Source organism: Centrocercus urophasianus, unplaced genomic scaffold (assembly GCF_019232065.1).
Source record: "Centrocercus urophasianus isolate 14NV4802_14NV808 unplaced genomic scaffold, USGS_Curo_1.0 seq_5, whole genome shotgun sequence".
Taxonomy (NCBI): Eukaryota; Metazoa; Chordata; class Aves; order Galliformes; family Phasianidae; genus Centrocercus; species Centrocercus urophasianus.
Genome location: NW_024885088.1, coordinates 767633 through 784977, shown reverse-complemented (window position 1 = coordinate 784977; position 17345 = coordinate 767633). Strand labels below are relative to the sequence as shown.

General features: G+C 40.1%; 1 protein-coding gene across 1 annotated transcript in view; it reads right to left on the bottom strand.

Moving 5' to 3' along the window:
- Window positions 1-17345, bottom strand: part of BCAT1 (branched chain amino acid transaminase 1) — a 59741-nt gene that overhangs the window by 26237 nt on the left and 16159 nt on the right. The window contains exons 2-3 of the mRNA XM_042835100.1: window positions 14866-14937; window positions 99-299 (exon numbers count right to left, since the gene is read on the bottom strand). Coding sequence (XP_042691034.1) covers window positions 99-299; window positions 14866-14937 — 273 coding nt within the window. The remainder of the gene's footprint in view (window positions 1-98; window positions 300-14865; window positions 14938-17345) is intronic.

The following is a 17345-nucleotide window of genomic DNA, read 5'->3' as shown; positions in this document are numbered from 1 at the left end:
CCTGGATACTAAGGCATTAACTGTCTGTGTATTACAAAGCTATGGTTTCAGAAGCTAATGAAACAAAGTCGAGGTTTCCAAAAGGACTCAGTACTCACTTCAGTAGCATAATGCAGAGATGAACAGGCTGGATGCAAGGAGAGGTTCTGAAGTGGTCTAATACAAGGTTTCTCCCATCCTGAAGCCGAGGACCATTCAATTGTCAGCATATTATCAGTGAACACAGTTCCAAATACCAAACCACTTGGGTCTGGTTTTTCCTTGAGAGTCGTAGCTGGGGTGATAATCAAGTCTGAAGCCTGGAGGAACATGAAACCAAAATGTACACAAAATAAAGAAATCAGACTTATTTAAAAATGAGCCCACATCAGTGAACATGGACAAATATAATATTTCAAATCTGCAAATATATTAATTGACAGAACTGTTAACAGTGGCTACCTCTAGGTAACTGGTAAGGTATTTCTGTGTATGTACATGTAGAGTGCTGCTTAGACTGAAAGGTGTTAGCATTATCTGAAGCACTCTTAAGTAGAATAAGCAGTACAAGGTGAAGAAAAAACAACAAAACACACAGATAAACAGAAAATTACCGGACAAAAATTTCTACGACAGAGATCAGAGTCAGCAGATTACTTGGGTCACGTTAGCATGTCTGCCACATTTGTATTTTCCTAGAAAGAAGGCTGTATGTTTCCCTGCATGAACAGTAGCAACTTTCCCTTGCAAGCTGCAGGGACTAGCTGCAGAAATACATCATAGATTTTTGTAACTGGTTTAGGCGGGGAAACAGGTAAAGTTTTTTATAGAAGCTTGGATGGTGTTTGTCATTGTTGAGAACAATGGGAAGAAGGAAAGCAAGATCTCTAGTAAGTCACTCTCCCTCACACACATAAAGGAGTAAAACAATTGGAGAAGGCTATGAAGTGCACAGAGCTCGATCCACTTTCTCCTTTCTACAGTATCTAAACATTTAAGCTGTTCCAGTCAGAGAGCAAGGGAGAACTCAAGAAACAATCCCATGTGAAGCTCCATGTTCTTTCCTAACAAGACTCAGAACACATTGCAGACCCCCACGAGAAACCTTACTCTTCTGTGCTCATAAAGAACAGACTAGAATGCAAGTAACCAGATACTTGTTCAAGTACTTGCATGAGCACTAATAAACAGGTCTGCCAGAGGTACCACTGATTTTGACTTTTCAGACCCAGCATGCACTTTACAAAATGCAAAAAGATCGGTCTCAAACTTTTGATAAAGAGCACACACACACTCGTCTCTGTAAACAACCTGGTTTTCGAGACGTCTTTAATGAACAGAGGCCTGTTTCATATTGGCAGTATTTGTTGCTGTTGTCTAATAGCTTAGATGTGAAATTAACTTAGAGCCGGAGCACATGAGTAGCTAAAAGCTTGTTTCAAACTGTCTCCAATTACAGGACTTGTGTGGATATTACAGTGCATTAGCCTGGCTGAACTAATGCATAAACTGAGGAAACAACAAATACTCTTAAAACTCTTGAGTTTTACAAGAGTATATAAATACTCTTAAAACCCTTTATCCTGGCAGACAGTCAGTGCTCCAATGGGAAAAGCAGGAAATAACATTGTCTTGAAAATAAAAATGAATCTTACCTTACAACCTCTTATTATGCACTCTGAAAAAAATATCACAGAAGACTGTGAATGAAAATTAAAGCCACAAAGGAGTGTTTGGAGTTCCACACAATGCAATTTTGTGTTGAGGAAAACACTTATGGAGGAGTAGGTTGTTGATGGGGCTTAAGTAAGAAATTAGAACACAATTACATCATTGGCTTCATCTCAGGGCAAAGATGCTCGAATCTCAGCTTCTAAAGAATTCATACTGCCAGTGGAATTAACAGCACTCCCTGAAGTCAGGACTCCTGTCTAAGCTCAGGTCACTTTCATTAAGGTGATTATCTTTACACTGAACTGGTTTGAGGATGGGAATTATCGTATGCAGTCTTGACCCTTTACAAATCCCATCCATGTGCTGATTTTTACCACAGTTTCTTTCATCCTCATTTGCAGCACCACAGCTAGTTGTAAGACAGCTTTTTATACAGCTTGATAAGCTTAACTATTAACAAATATCCTTTAAGGGCAATGAAAGATTTTAATGTGACTCTTCTAACAGGCCCACAAGCGCACATAGAGGGAACAGCAAGCTGCAGCCATAAGCACAAATATCCTTTTGTGGGTGCATTTGGTATTTATTTGACCCAGTTTTGTCACCAAAGGTATTCCTCCAGCTTGATGGACCTGGAGTTCAAAAGATCCTCGAAAAGAGTCTCCGTTATGTGAGTGATAATAACATCATGCCAAGCAATCAAACCAGTGAGGCTGGGAGTGGTTGGAGAGCCCATCCTTAGGGGTATCCCTTCCTCACACAGTGCAGCCTTGGCCTCTTATCTGAGAAGTGCCTGCTGATACCAACATGACTTCCAGAGCAAAGCTTTAACCAGCCCAAACAATGAAGATGTATTACGACCTCCTGAAACTAAAATTCATCATTCGATCAAAACACATCTTGCAAATTATGAACTAAGTCAAATTAACTTGACATGCTGATCAGTGTCAATTTCACCCAAAGCTGTAGCAAGATATTCTTGTGCCATTAGCCAAGATGTCACTTTGGTGTTCATTCTATCCAGCCTCTTCAATAGGCATAAGGGGATTTGGAGCTGACAGCAGCCTCTGGACAGTCCGAGCTGTTATGCCCATTACTAAACCCTACAGAGATGTCCAGGTTGAGAGATTATTTATTTCATCCTACTCCTTCTCAGATGTCATTAGGTGTGGCTGTTTTCACCACACTGAAACTACTAGACCATAAGCAGTATATTGAGGAGCAGTATACTGAGTATAATAGGTAACTCACTTCACATACCTGAACTTTTCAAAGCACTATTCTGGGCCAAACATTTCGGTCATTTACTTGAGTACAAACAGAACTAACAGTCTCAGCTGTAATGCAGCCTTACATGGTACCTAACCCTAATAGCAAGTTTCAGCAGACATCCTCAAAACACCGACGTCACACCATAAGACTAATCTCTTGTGAAACAGGTAACCTCCCTGACTGCTAGTCAAAGTGAATCATTTAAGATCACAAAGCAACTTTAATTATTAATTAGTTATGCTGAGTTTTTAAGCATATCTTATGAAAGATTAGGGCCTTCTGATGCAGTAACAGATAAGGAAGCATAGACAAAATTGAGTAACTTGTTTTGGCTATGCTCCTGTGAATGTGATTGCAGACACAGAGCAGATTTTGAGGAAGAGATTACAAAGAACACAAGGAGTTACTGTAGAGGGGAGAGGCAACAAAGTGTAGCTGGAGGAGCTGAGCAGAACCAGGCTCAGGGGTTCAGATCAGGGGACAAAACGGGATAGTTATGAGGAGGAGAGCACCAGAGCTGAGGATGTTGTTTTCCTGCCCTTCAGCCCTTCTGGCTGCTGCATCTTCATCACTGCCTTCTATTGGACGCTTCCCAAGACACACAACCCTGTTTCAGGAATCCATTCTTCCTGCTGGAAGAGCTACCTCCCTCAACACCTTCTGCCTGTCCACCTTAACATGAGGCTGCCTCTGTGTGGCAGGCTAAGGAGAGAACATGTGTACTGCATGGAGAAGCAGTGCTGGGGAAGCAGGCTGGGATACTAACTAGGCGAAGCAACAAGCCACTTTCCACAGCCTCTGGAATCTGAAATGCTCTCTTATCTTAGCAAGTTGGCTTTTTTTTGGCCTTGCTGTGTCAAGGAGCGGATCGCCACCTTTCTTCTGTAGCTCATTTAGCTCTTCTCCTTCCATATGTCAAGGTGCAGGTGGCGGAATGTTGCCCCTATTTCTTGCTGACCTAAGCAATTTTCTCAGCAGGCTGAGAAAGCTCATCCTATGGATATTTGCAGAATCACAGAGTTGTAGGGTTTAGAAGGGACCTCTGGAGATCATCCAGCAAAACTCCCCTGCTAAAGCCAGATTCCCTACAGCAGGCTGTACAGGAAAGTGTCCAAGCAGGTTCTGAATATCTCCAGAGAAGAGCCCACAGCCTCTCTGGGCACTGTTCTAGTGCTCTGTCGCCCTCACAGTAATGATATCATCCTTGTGTTCAGATGGAACTTCCTATGTTCCAGTTTGTACCCATTGCCTCTTGTTCTGTCACTGGGCACCAGCCCAGCAGCCTCCTGTGGCAGGGTTCAGGCTAGCATGGAAGCACAGAAGTGCTTCGACAGAGCAGCTATTCTGAGCTGCCACAGAGAACAGCAACCTGATCCAGAAGAGTGCTCATCACATAGTCCTACTTTCTGTAGGCTGATGTTGTGAATCATGTTTAATAGCCAGTACTGAACAAACGAGCATAGCTTGTACCAAGCTATTGCCAAACTTGAGAAATCAGGGATGACACGCCAGCTCCTCCATCAGGGCATCAGACCAGACAGCCGCAGTGCTGCTGCAGGAAGTGGGAAAAGGTCACAAGGGCTGTGCATCTTTTTAGGGTAACCAGTTATTTTCTCCTCCACTGGGAGAAAACAAACACTAAGTTGTTTGCCTATTCCTACATCTTGCCTTAGAAACAGAAACACTGAATACTGCTCCAGCGGAGGCAACCTCTTCTTGCAGTTCTTATTTTGCTCTCAATTTGCCTGACTTACCATCTCTCAGCTCTATCCACTAGTCATTAGCAGACACGACAGCAGTACAGTCTACTTAAGCAAAAAATGAGAGATTTCTGTGCTGATCTTGGGCAAACCACCGCCCTTTGCTTTTGTTTATTTTCTCATGTCACATTCTTTAAAAAAGACTGCTTGTTTTCTGGGGCAGAGACCATCACTTTCTGCACAGAGCTAAGACAGGTATGACTGATCACAGTAATAAAGTCTAAGCATAAACAATAAGATCAATAATGATTATATTAACTCTAAACAGAATAAGACAGTTAAATAAATTCTTAGGAATTTATTACTAGTTTACAAGTATAAACAGTAAAATAAACTATCCTACAATCACTTTACTGTCATTACTATTTTAAATTATTGCAGAGCCTGAGGCTTGAAAATGGAACTTATGCCAAGCAGGAAGAAAATTCTAATTTTCCTATTATAAAAAGAGAGAGAGAGAGAGAAAGAGAGAGAGAGAGAGAGAGAGAGAGAGAGAGAGCGAGAGAGAGAGAACCAAAATATAAAACTATATTCTGCAGCCTCAGGGAGAATACCCAGAAATTTTTCAACATAAGGCTTCCATGAAACTGCATTTGGGAATACTTGTTAGCACATGTAATTGGACTAGGGCCTGGAAACATTGCATCAGGTTGACAGCACACTGGGTAATAAAAAGCAGAACAAGTGACAAACCAAAAGGGAGGCAAGGCTCTGAATCACTTGTGAATCAATCATGGAAGCAACCAAAAATATGGCCAGAAGGACTTTGTCTAGCTTTGTCTGGACGCCATCCTCTGCAAGGCATGCATCTAAACTATTCATAAGAGATATTTATCAAATATTTGTCAAACTAAAGGACGAGCTTCTACTGCGCCCCTCAAGCAACAGGAAGAAAGGGAGGAGGGAAAGAAGTACATTGTTGACTTCTATAACCTTTCCCCTCACCTGATGGATGCTCCATCTCTGATGCAGGAATGTTTGATTTGCAATAGTAGGCAGGCAGCACAAAAAAGTGTCTTGCTCTAGTGATGTAACAGATATTTGGTTGGAACTGACTTAAACTTCTTGCCTTGGAGGATGAAAAGGGCACGCAGCGCAGCTTAAAATGCAATCTGAAGCTCCCACAATGCACCAGAAGTTACATAAAAGGGCTGGAAAGCTACAGTCAGGCCAGCTTGTAGAGAAAGCATAGGAAAAAATAGGCCTACAAAACACACAAGCACATGGGTACAGCAAAATGCAATTGATTTCAATGGCACTAACTATATTTTGAGCTTTTCCATATTTACTCAAATGTTGTCCTGCACCAACTCCCCTTGATCTGATCCAAAGGTCATTTAAGCTAATCAAGGCCCTTTCCTCCATCTTTGCAAAAGTTTGGATTGTAAGGGAGGCAAAACTACCTGAATCTTAACAGCCACACGCATTTCTATTCCTTTGGTTAACTAAAATGGATTAGGAATCCTTTCTTGTTTGTTTTTTTTTTTTGTTGTTGTTGTTTGTTCATTGTAGTTTTTGTTACAGTCTTCGTCCCTTGCTCATTAGTTTGTTCTCCACTGATACAAGTTTCAGAAGTCAACTATTTCTATATACAAAATAGAAATCTATTATAAATCTACTGTATCTTTAAAGAAAGATGAAGAAAAGGAACTTCTGCAGATCACAAGGAAATCTTCTGCTTGATATCAAGGTAATCTTAAAGAAAACTCTTATTTCATTTCAACCGCGTCTATCTCCAGCTAATGGTATTTTTGGATCTACTAAAAACAGTCATCTAGTATCTCATTTTTCAAAGAATTAAGTAAAACATTTAAAATATGACTACTACCTAAAAAGTAAACCACAACGTTGGACCATTACTCATGGTAACAAAAATGAGACAGTGACACCTTATTACATTTTGGTCATGTTAACTATTACTGTTTACTAACAGTTGTCAGGTGGCAGGAAGGGAGTATGAGCAGGCTTTGATGCAGTCTAGGCTGAAAGACCACTTGCTGCAGCTCACTGCTACTGCTGGTCAGCTTAGTTACATAAAATCCTCTTTGGCACTTACAGCGCTTCATGTCTACAATGTACATATACTGGAGCTTTTGCTCAGAAAGAAGCAATTCCATATAGAATGATAAGTGAAATCACAGTCAGCAATTCCATAATAGCTCGATTCCTTCCACAGGAAGTCCTCTCAGATTCATATTCAAACATTCCCACAAATAAATGACTAGGGCCCTTTCCTACTAAAAGAGCACATTGACTACTTACACTATTCATGTTATTTACTATTAGTATATACTGCTCCCTCACAACCTCTGGCACTTTGGTTAACATTATTACTGCTGCTGTGCTTTTGCTTGCTTACAACTGCTGCATTTCTGCATTGTAGCATAAACACAATGTTCCATTTTTAGAACATTTGCCTAGAAGAAGGTTTGAGTCTAACACAAGCTGAGGCCTGTGACACATAACTGGAATAGCAAGATCTGTGATATTTCACTTATACCACAATTTTGTAGAGCAGTGCAGTGCTTCAGATGTTTGAATAATGCTGCATGAAAAATGCAGAAGTATAAATTTGGTGCACAAAAATTAGAGATGCTACTGTTCCTGGATTCTGGAAATACTGTAATTTCTATTTCACACATCATTAGTTTTAAGAAGCCTTACTGATAGAAGAAATGAATTGCAAACCTAAATTTCAGACAAAGAAATTGTAAATATTTGGCCTAAGTGACCTGGCCACTCACAAACATGTTATGTGAACAGCCAAGAATAGAATCATAATCTCATATGCCCAATCAATGGGCAGTTACAATTAAATCTTCTTACCCCTAGTTTAATAAGATTGCAAACATGCAGGGAGGTGGATTTATGGAAAGGAGGCATTCCATGGAATATCCTAAGCTGAAAAGGAACTACAAGGATCATTTCCTATGGAATTTCAAAATAAAAAACTCTTTTGGGAATATAAAGTACTTTCACATACAGTCACTTCTGCAGAGATTAAAGGAATAATTTTTAAATCTCAGTTAACCATACCTGTCTTTTTCTCTTACTCCATCTTTCTCATGCTGGTAGGCAGAAGGTAAGTTTTACAAATTGCCATAAATTTCACAGTTTGATCTGCCACAGAAACTGCCCTGTTTTGCAAATTCCTTCTATTCAGTAGTTCCCTACAAACAGGTACTACATATGAGATCAAGATAAAATTCTTTTAGCCTTGTAGGCCATTAGTTCATGAAAGGTAGATTACAGGGATGATTTCAGAAGCAAGCAGAAAGGCCAGTGGAGTCTGATAGAAAAGAAAAACCCAAAAAATAAATTCTCTTCCTAAATCTCAGTTCCTGTTTATATGTGTTCAACAATGAAAAGATTTAATGTTAGACCTGGGACTTCATAACACAGTGAGATTTGGGGAAAATAAAGACTTCTTGGAAATGAGTACAAACAACACACATTGTATGCATTTCATACTTACATGTAAGGAATCTCTGCTAAAATTTTGCATTTTAAAAACTATTCTTCACACCTTGGGAAAAAATAAGTACACAAACAAAAAGAATTATCTAAGAGCCTTGCACAATCTCCGTGCTCTTAAGCTCCTACTTAAAAGAAGATAAAGTATCTCTTTCTTTGTGCTATAACTTAACTGAGCAAAACTGTTCTGTTTTTCCAGCATTTTTCTTTTATCTCTGCTAAAAGCTCCTGTTCTTTGCTGATGACAATTAGCTTTATTTGCAAATCCTACAACTTCACATAATGGGAATATCCGTTTCTCTATCACAGCTCAGAAAACCTATTTGCTTTTGCCTGTAGCGATTAGGGGGCTGTTAGTCATCTGGAGACAAATACAGAACTCCTTCATGCCACCAACTCCATTCAAGCCAAAACTGAATAAAGCTGTGGCAGCTGTCAAATGCTGCTGTAGAGATGAGATGCCCCATAGCAAAAGAAACCTAACTGTAGACTGCTGGGAAATCATTCCTCAGCCTACCACGAAGAAATCTTGGTGAATTATACTTGCCATTGCTCAGCAGCATTTCTTGGCTACTCTGGTGACACTATCTACTGCTACTACTGGATGACAACAGTCTTGATTTAGAAAAATCAATCTGCCTTCAAATGACAACAGCAATACTGACCAACATTAGTGCATCCTCCACCTGTGCACAGAGTCTGCGCTGCTCAGCTTTGTGCAATGTCTGTGTGGATGCAGAATGTCAGAAACCATTTGGTACTTAATTTTCTCTCTGCTGTAGCTGGTTTCCTGCTTGGCAGGTGAAAGTGAAGGACGTAGATTTGATCGTAAACCTCCTGAAGAAATTCTGCAGCACATACATCCTCTGCTAGGGTGCATAAGCGTGCATTAAGAAACTGCAGTCTAATAATATTATTACACTCCTATCATTTCAATCCAACACATGAAAAAAGGCAAACATTATTTCCAGTGATGGAAAGCTAAATCAGCAGATTCAAGATAAAATCAGATGGACCTTTTCTAAACCAACGGCCACGTCACAAACACTAAATACTGCTACAAACCTAAAGACTGCTACAACAACAGATTTGGCATTTAGCTTGCTAACCTGGCCAACAGTGGCTGAAGCTGTGCACTGCCGCAGAAATTACACAAACGTGACCCAGCCTACAATAACTGATAGAGCTTCAGCTTAGGAGGTTCAGACTGGTCATGAAAAAAAATACATTTTCTTAGAGAAGGGCAGAAGGGCACTAAGCAGACAAATCACAGCTGACCTTATCAGGTGCCAGTGACAGTCCCACTGTGAGTGGGAAGGAAAATGGACTAGCTGACCTGTTGTTCTAAGAATCAACACATTGGGTTTCATCTGATCAATTAACGTTCAAAATGAGGTCTAATATAGTATTTAAAATGGAAACACAGGGCATTTAAAAAAAAAAAGTAACAGAAGAATCAACAACTGCAACATGATGACAAGCCTCACAGAGTTCCCATATGCTTTAACAGGTAAATAATTCATTGATTTTGGCAGAATATGACAAATTGAGAACAAGGGACAGACGAAGAGAAATGAAAATATATACACCATGTAAAACTGCTTTATATTTGTTAGCCTTATACAGGATCTGCTAACTACAGTGCATGCACATCTTATGTCCAAAAACATTTCAGCATTCTCTTGATCCATATGCTCACAATAAAAAAAACAAGAGAATAAAAGTGCTATGTTCTTCCCAACCTCTTGAAAAAGTAGAACTCTCACAATATCCCAGTGCTATGCCACCATGACACAGCCAATTAGTTCAGAATCTATACAGATGTTTCATCAAACGACAATTTTAAATGTTACATTTTATGCTTGTAATTGCTGCATTGGAAGGGAAGGAAGCACATTCGGCAGAGAAACATTTTTCTTTAAACAACAACAGCCTTGGAGAACTGTTTATTCTTTATTTGTCAGCAACATTTTCATAAAGGCAATGTTTTTCTAAAAAAAAAAAAAAAAAAAAAAAAAAAGCTGAACTGCTTGGTATGTCAGAATGGATGGGTCACTCGAGTTTCAGTGAGTGGTGTAATCATGGCAGTGAATCACAATAAATAATGAAGTCTAATTAATACAAACGTAGGAAATGCTACTGTTAGGGAGGTTTCCACTGAAATACAGTTTTGAAAATAGGGATATCTTCCTCTGCAGGAAAAAAGAAGAATGTTTCCAACTCTTGCTAACATATGGTACTTAACAAGAAAAGCTGCATATTGTAGTAATATTTAACTTAAATCTCAACCGCCTAGATTAGTCCTGTAATATGACTTTATTTACAATTTTAATATATTTCCAGACGAAGATACAACCTTTATCTTCAGTGCTATTTCATTATTTGTCAAGAATGGGAAACAAGGCAGAGAAACAGAATCAGCACAATGTTTTGCACAAAGCCATCCAAGCTCACAGTCATTCAGTGAAAGGCTACGTGTTTCAAAACATGCAGCTGAAGGTCCTGTTACAAGGAACAGCTACATCTGTGTTAAGAGCCCTGTAAAAAAAAAATCAGTGTACACAAAGCTTTAATGGGCAGTGTCTGCCTTCTGTGGAATTACATTTCCATTTTCTTCATATTTCAAAGGTAAAATACATTACAGCTTTAGATCTCTGTGGAAAAAACTGTCAATGATTTTGGCTATTTATCCACAGGCTATACCTACAGTGAGGAAATAATCTTCATGCTGTAAGTTGTGAAATATTTAGCACAACAGCAGTTAGATCACAGCTTGGGCTCTAAAATGTCACAGCAATACAAGGAATAAATACTAAGACATACATCATTACAGCAAATTTACTCTATCTGCTGTCTTGCATAGTTAGACACCAGCTCGTGTCAAACTGGAAGCCGTGCAAACATATTAGCATAGCACTGTTCTCAGCCTAGCAAGTCCAAGATCTCAGCAGGGATTATTTGAGCCCAGCACTGTCCTGGCTGGCCCACATAACTTCAGTCTGCCACGGACTCACATCCCACTGGCATGGAGCCTGGGACTGGCTCTGCCTGCAGGGACCGTGCATGAACGCTCGTAGTTACTTGGAGTAGCATGAGGAGCCATTCATTCACACACAGGAACTCCACTTACACATATTTCATTACACTGCCACAACTCCTAAGATTAGCAAATCAATCCAGATCCACTCATGAAGTACAGCTACTTCATTCTGCTTTGGCACAGCCAGTATTCCCTGGAAGGTCTGTGCCATTTTGCTTTTAAAAATTAAAAGAGCTGATCTGCACCATTAACAACTGCAACACAATGAAAAGCTAATTAGATTTCCAGCTAATTTTAAATTGCTTCAGATAATCAAAACAAGGAAAAACAGACTATATAATACATCCTTACCGTATTTCACATATCAGTTTCCCAAAAGAGAAAAGGCATTCCATGACAGTTGCATAAAAACAAAAATTATCTTTCCGTTGTAGGGATTGACAACATGAGAGAAAGAAAAGGCAACCAAAGATGCTTTTGGTATTATGAATTCAAAATCAGAGCTCATACACACATTGAGAGAAAGCAAATCAGAATGAATGTGAAAACACGGCATTGCGTTATTCATACAACATTCTCTGCCTCGTGGTAATACAATGAGAAGAATGAATGCACTGAAGAGCTTATCAAATTTTGAATCATCGATGTGAAGTCCCTTAGAAATAGCTGTTTCAAGGTACTACTGAACACAAAATGATGTACAATAACAAAACCAGATACGTGCATTTTTCAGTTCAACATTCTGAAATACATTCAGTGGTACAAAGGATGACTATATGTTCAGTTTGAGGCTTCAACGCTCCTCCTAGAAGTGCTCACAGTGCACAAAAGGTTCAAGTATAGCTTCTTAGATTACAGTCACAAACCACAACCAGTTGATATATGTACTTTCACATTTGTATGCATTTTCATACATGTGAAAGGAGAGAGGAAGATTTCACCCTAGTGGAAGGAAAGCGCTGGGTAGGTAACTCGTGGAGACTGAACGTTTTATACAATACAGGAAATTGTAGAGCAAATGCTGTTTTTTTCAACATTTTTTATCTGTTCCAGGATCACTGGTCATATGTCAACTCTAATACGTCAGTATCTTGGAAATCACAGAGCAGTCCAGATTAGACTTTTAACTGGAAAAGTGAGTCAACTTAAGGAATTACTGTCACAGTTAATACAAACAAAGCCAGTTCTGACCTACTGACTTAATAGAAGTACATGAGAATCGAAAACAGCAATCCACTGGCATAGTGACTCACTGCTCCCTAGATCCTGTATGTTACATTCCTTCCTTCCTTTGCAAATATACAGAGACACTGTGATTCCATCTTTTAAAGTCAGATAGAAACTACAATAAAAGTCAAGAAAGCTCTCTCTACATAGAAAGCACAGCACTGCATTCTAAAAAGAAATGAGAGGTAACGTGGCATTCCAACACTCACATCATCCACTTTAAATAGTATGTTTTTTACAAGCATAAAACAATACCATACCCTTTTAACTGCATTTCCATTCTCAGAAACTTGGATTATCTCAGTTACTGGATGCTTGCTTTAGCACAGTCAGCTTCATGGGCCAACTTGATTCTTTTGAAATACCGCTATGTGTCGTTTGTTAAGTTGTAAACAACCTTCTTTCCCAGATGTGCTTGTGAAATTCCCTAGAATTAATCCAGGCTATTTTGTTTTTGACTGATGTTACTTTTCCTTTATGAAGTTTTTTTTCTTTATAATCTGGTAATGAAGCTAAACAGTCTGCAAAGAATTCCGTATGACACAGCAAGCAGCTGCAATAGTCCCTAACTTTCACACACACGTGCCCTGCGGTACAATATTTTCTGAAAAACTGCACCCCTTTCTGGTGACTGCAGCTAATCTGCAGGAACACAGTCAGAAGGCAGGAATGGACTTACAAATTAGACTTCAGCCTAGGCCAGCTGTTTTTCTAGCTTTATTCCCTTTATGACCATCTGTCCCACCTGCTAGTATATACTTCCCCTCACACAGGATACTAAAATGATTTGCCGTGCTGGCTGACATACGAGCATAGATGGAAAATGAACTGGATTAAATCCAACTTTGTGCCACTCAATATTTGGAGCTTTGGAGAAGGACCTTCTTGACTGCCAGTAAAATTTAAATCTGTCTCAAGTCTACTTCAATTTATGCCCACTTCACCTATGACCCAAACACTAGCAGAGATTGTTGTCACTCTGCCTATGCCCCTTCTGGACTCCACCAACCACTGAGAGGAAACAGGAGAGTTACACAAGACTCTCCTTTCTGTAAAGCAACTTCTGTCTTTTAAATACACTAGTACACTCTACTGAATAAACCTACTGAGATCTATCTTGTCTGTTTGCTAAAGGCAAATCCACAAAATCCTGCACTCTATACAGGTGCAATCTTGGGGTTTCGAAACTAGATGGATGCCTGTTTATGTTACCACTTGCTAAAGCAGATATTTGGGCTAAAAAGTCACGCTAAAAAAAAACCCACAAAACTAACCTTGTGCAAAACTCCCAGAGAGACACAATACAAATGAATGAGGAAGTGAGGAATTGGGAAAGGTTGAGAATAGGGGAAAAAAATTAGATGGCGTGTTGCTGCATGTCTTCATGTAGTCATGGGCTCTAAAGTTTTCTTTGCTGTTTTTGATGAGATTAGCAGCAGAATCAATCTTATCAAGGAGGTCAACAAATATTCTGCAGCATTTATTTTCCATACTGGTTAAAGCATGACAGCTAAAAAGGAAATAACTACTTAAGCATAATTCAGAAGACTACACAGCATGACACTGCCCAAAAAGTCAGGAAGAACTTTACAGTTACAAAGTGTATTGTTAGAATTTCATCTCATTTACTGCTGACAATAACAGGAATAACAGGAAAGGAACTGCTGAAAAAGCACAAGAGAGGTCAACAGTTTTGGAGTATTATTTTTAAACACATGCAAAAGATAGATGAGGCTTTTAAAAGACTGTAGAACAGGCAAAGCAAGGGGATGAAAAATTACGTGCGTGACACAAGGAATAAAGACAAGAAGTATAAAGGAGAGGGGAGAATAAAAAGGAATAAGAACATAAGGCAGAATTTAGAAGGACACATTTTGATGGACTTTATGTTTCCAACAGAAAATTTTAAGTTGACATCTGTGCCCATACATTGTCTAAAATTAATTGCTAGTTAACAGCACTACGTTCAGTAAGAAGGCAAAGGAAAACCATGGTATCTTAACTGAGCCCAGTTTGAAGCATAAGATTAAAGAAAAATAGATTCATTTTTACATCAGTTCCTGGCAGCTGCTCAGCATTCCTTACTGTCATAGCACTGTTTGCTAGCTGAGTGCTGAAAACGTGCCAGAGCTGTGATGCGCTTTACTGTCCTGAGATCTGTAGGTCTGCAATTTTGAGACCAGATGGGAAAAAACTACTTTTGAAAACCATTTATGATGCTAAAGTTTATCAAAGAATAAAGTGTCACGTAGACTTTGGGGGGAAAAAAAAACAAAACAAAAAACAACCACAAAAAAACTTACAGAATTTCTTACAGAATTATAATATTTAAAGAAACCAACACAAAGAACACCTGCAAAACAGTCACAGCCACATTGTGGATGCTCCCTGACACCAACTGAAATCCCTCAGGCCCTCAAGTTCTAGCAAACAACATACCTTGAAAGATTCAGTCATGTGCTTTGTTGCTTCCTCTGAACATCCTCCGGCCATGCACTTGTTCTGACAGCCCTAGAAGGAATACAAATCAAATTCAATTTGTGTTGCAGAAAGGTTGATACACATTCAATTATTTTTAAGAGAGACTGTATAGAATGAATTATCAGTAAATATATTGGAAAGATCATTCTTTGTAGTTTCTTAGCATAACTTTCCGTCTTCCAGGCTTACAATTTTGCTTCAGTTGCATTACTTTGCACAGCTGAGTTTTAGCAGGAGTGACAACATCTTAGACTGGATTATTAATCTGAAGTGCAGTAAGGCTATAGACAGCATCATACACCTTTTATTCAAAGCTGAGTAAATACATTATGTTTTTACACATTTTCATCAGATCACATTGCCTCTACTAAGGCATTCATCCCAGAAGATTTGGTTTTCCTTTTTCTCAGAAATGCCTGACTAGGAGAACAGAAGAGAGAGGAAGAAGATTTTATTAAACAAAGGCAGTGATAAGGAACATTCATCTATAAAAATACATACTCAAAGTATTTTGAATTACCTATTATGTTGAACTTCACTGTCCTGCCACTGATCACATTAAAATAAAAAACTACAAGAAAAGAAGTGACAGTTGTTCTGTTCAGCAACAGAAGGTCAAAAAGCACAGGTGCAAGCCATCTATCTACAACGAAAATCCTGTTTTCAAAGCATCAGCCTTTGTGGGCCCTCCTGCATGAGGACCACCTTCCTTGCTAGTGATATCAAAACCAACAGCACGCACGGAAGGAGACAAATACAGCTTGACAGCACTTCTTGTTTCTGAGCAGCATCTTTGATGTCTGGGGGATGGGCCACAAAGGGAAGGTGGAGAATGACTAGAGGGAAGTGCCACTGCTGAGAGAGGGTGGCAGAAGGGTGAGCTAGATGCTGAGATGTGGCAGGGGATGGATGGGCACAGGGACAGTCAGGTTGGTCACAGGGCTGTCTGAAACAGTGAGGAAGGACAGAGGCACTAAGGGATGATGATGCCAAGGCTGAAAGACATCAGCTGTGCAAGAAAAGGGTCTGGGCTCCTCATCACTTGGTAGCTGCCTCTGACAGTCTCATTGCTCAGCTGTGTTGTGCCTCAGCTGGGAAGCCCCAGCCCAGGAAGCCCCACGTCAGAAGTTCATTTCTTTAAAGGAAAAGCACACTGGAAACCTGTGGTCAGTCTGAGACTGGTGCCTCAAGGGGTTTCCAGGGAGCAGACTTCACTCCAAGGATGCAAGGTGGGTAGCAGTGCCAGGGAGACCTGGCCCCCAGAATCTGCAGCAGCCACCACATCCTGGGAGCTGGAACTGCATGGGATGCAAAGCAGGACATACACAAAGCAAACTGCATGATTTTCCCCTTTTCTGCAGACCACAGGAGTACGGCAGACAGAAGAAAAGAGTAGTATCTCCATCGGGCCTTTAATGGATAGCAGGCTTGCTACCAACAGAAGACAAAGCAAACACCCAGCCACAGATCTCACTTTCTTCTCTCTCTGTTCCCAAAATCCCAGAGAGGCCATAATGACCCTCCAGACTTTTCATTCCATCAGCTTCAGCCCTTCTGTTCCTCTGTTGTTCTTCTTTTTTGTTTTTCCCGCTCAGCCTTCTATAGTGAGGCATGCAATCACAACTACAGACTTCTCCTCATTAACTAAAGGAGTATCTGCTGAAAGAAATCGAAAATGTCTTTATGATGCACCAACATAATTCCTGCTAAAACCTTACCTTAAAAGAGGTAAACCTTACCTTAGAAGAGGGCAAGAGAAAAGCCTGCTGGCAGTGGCAAAGGAAGAAGGCACAGAGACAGCGGCAGTGAAGCACCATAAGGAAGCCACCACCCAATCTAGCACTGCTCCAACCCTGCCATACCCTGCTGCAGCAGCAGAGAGGATAAAGTGCCACACTCTGGCCCACTCCCTGCTGCCACCAAACAGCAGCCAGACCTCAGGTGCCATTTTGTTCTCCTCCATCTTACACAGTACCCAGTTCTACAACTGGCTTACTGCAGCAGAAACCTCCTGGCACCCACAAGCACCAAAGCTGCAGGCTCCTTGAGCCCTGCCTCTCCTTATCTCATCAACAGCAACACTGGTGGCAGCCATGCCGATGTCACCTTATGGGCAGTCCCATACTGCCCAAATTGCACCTGCAGCTCTCACAGGGCACGTGCAGATGATGGGCTGGGCACCCTAGCACAGAACCCACTGCAGACAGCGGGAACAGCAGCATCACTTACAGGATTTGTAAGTTGAGAGGTCATAGATAGTTCTGAAAAGATGTTTAAGTAATAAACCTTCTCTGTTGTCTAGTTTTTTTATTTATTTAATGGCTCTGGAAATTAAATGTTTTAATAATTAATCTTTTTAGTTGTCATGTTCTTTTCGTCATTCATTCACTTATTTTAATGGTGAAATCTCAGATCGAATTTTATCTCTCAAAAGAAAG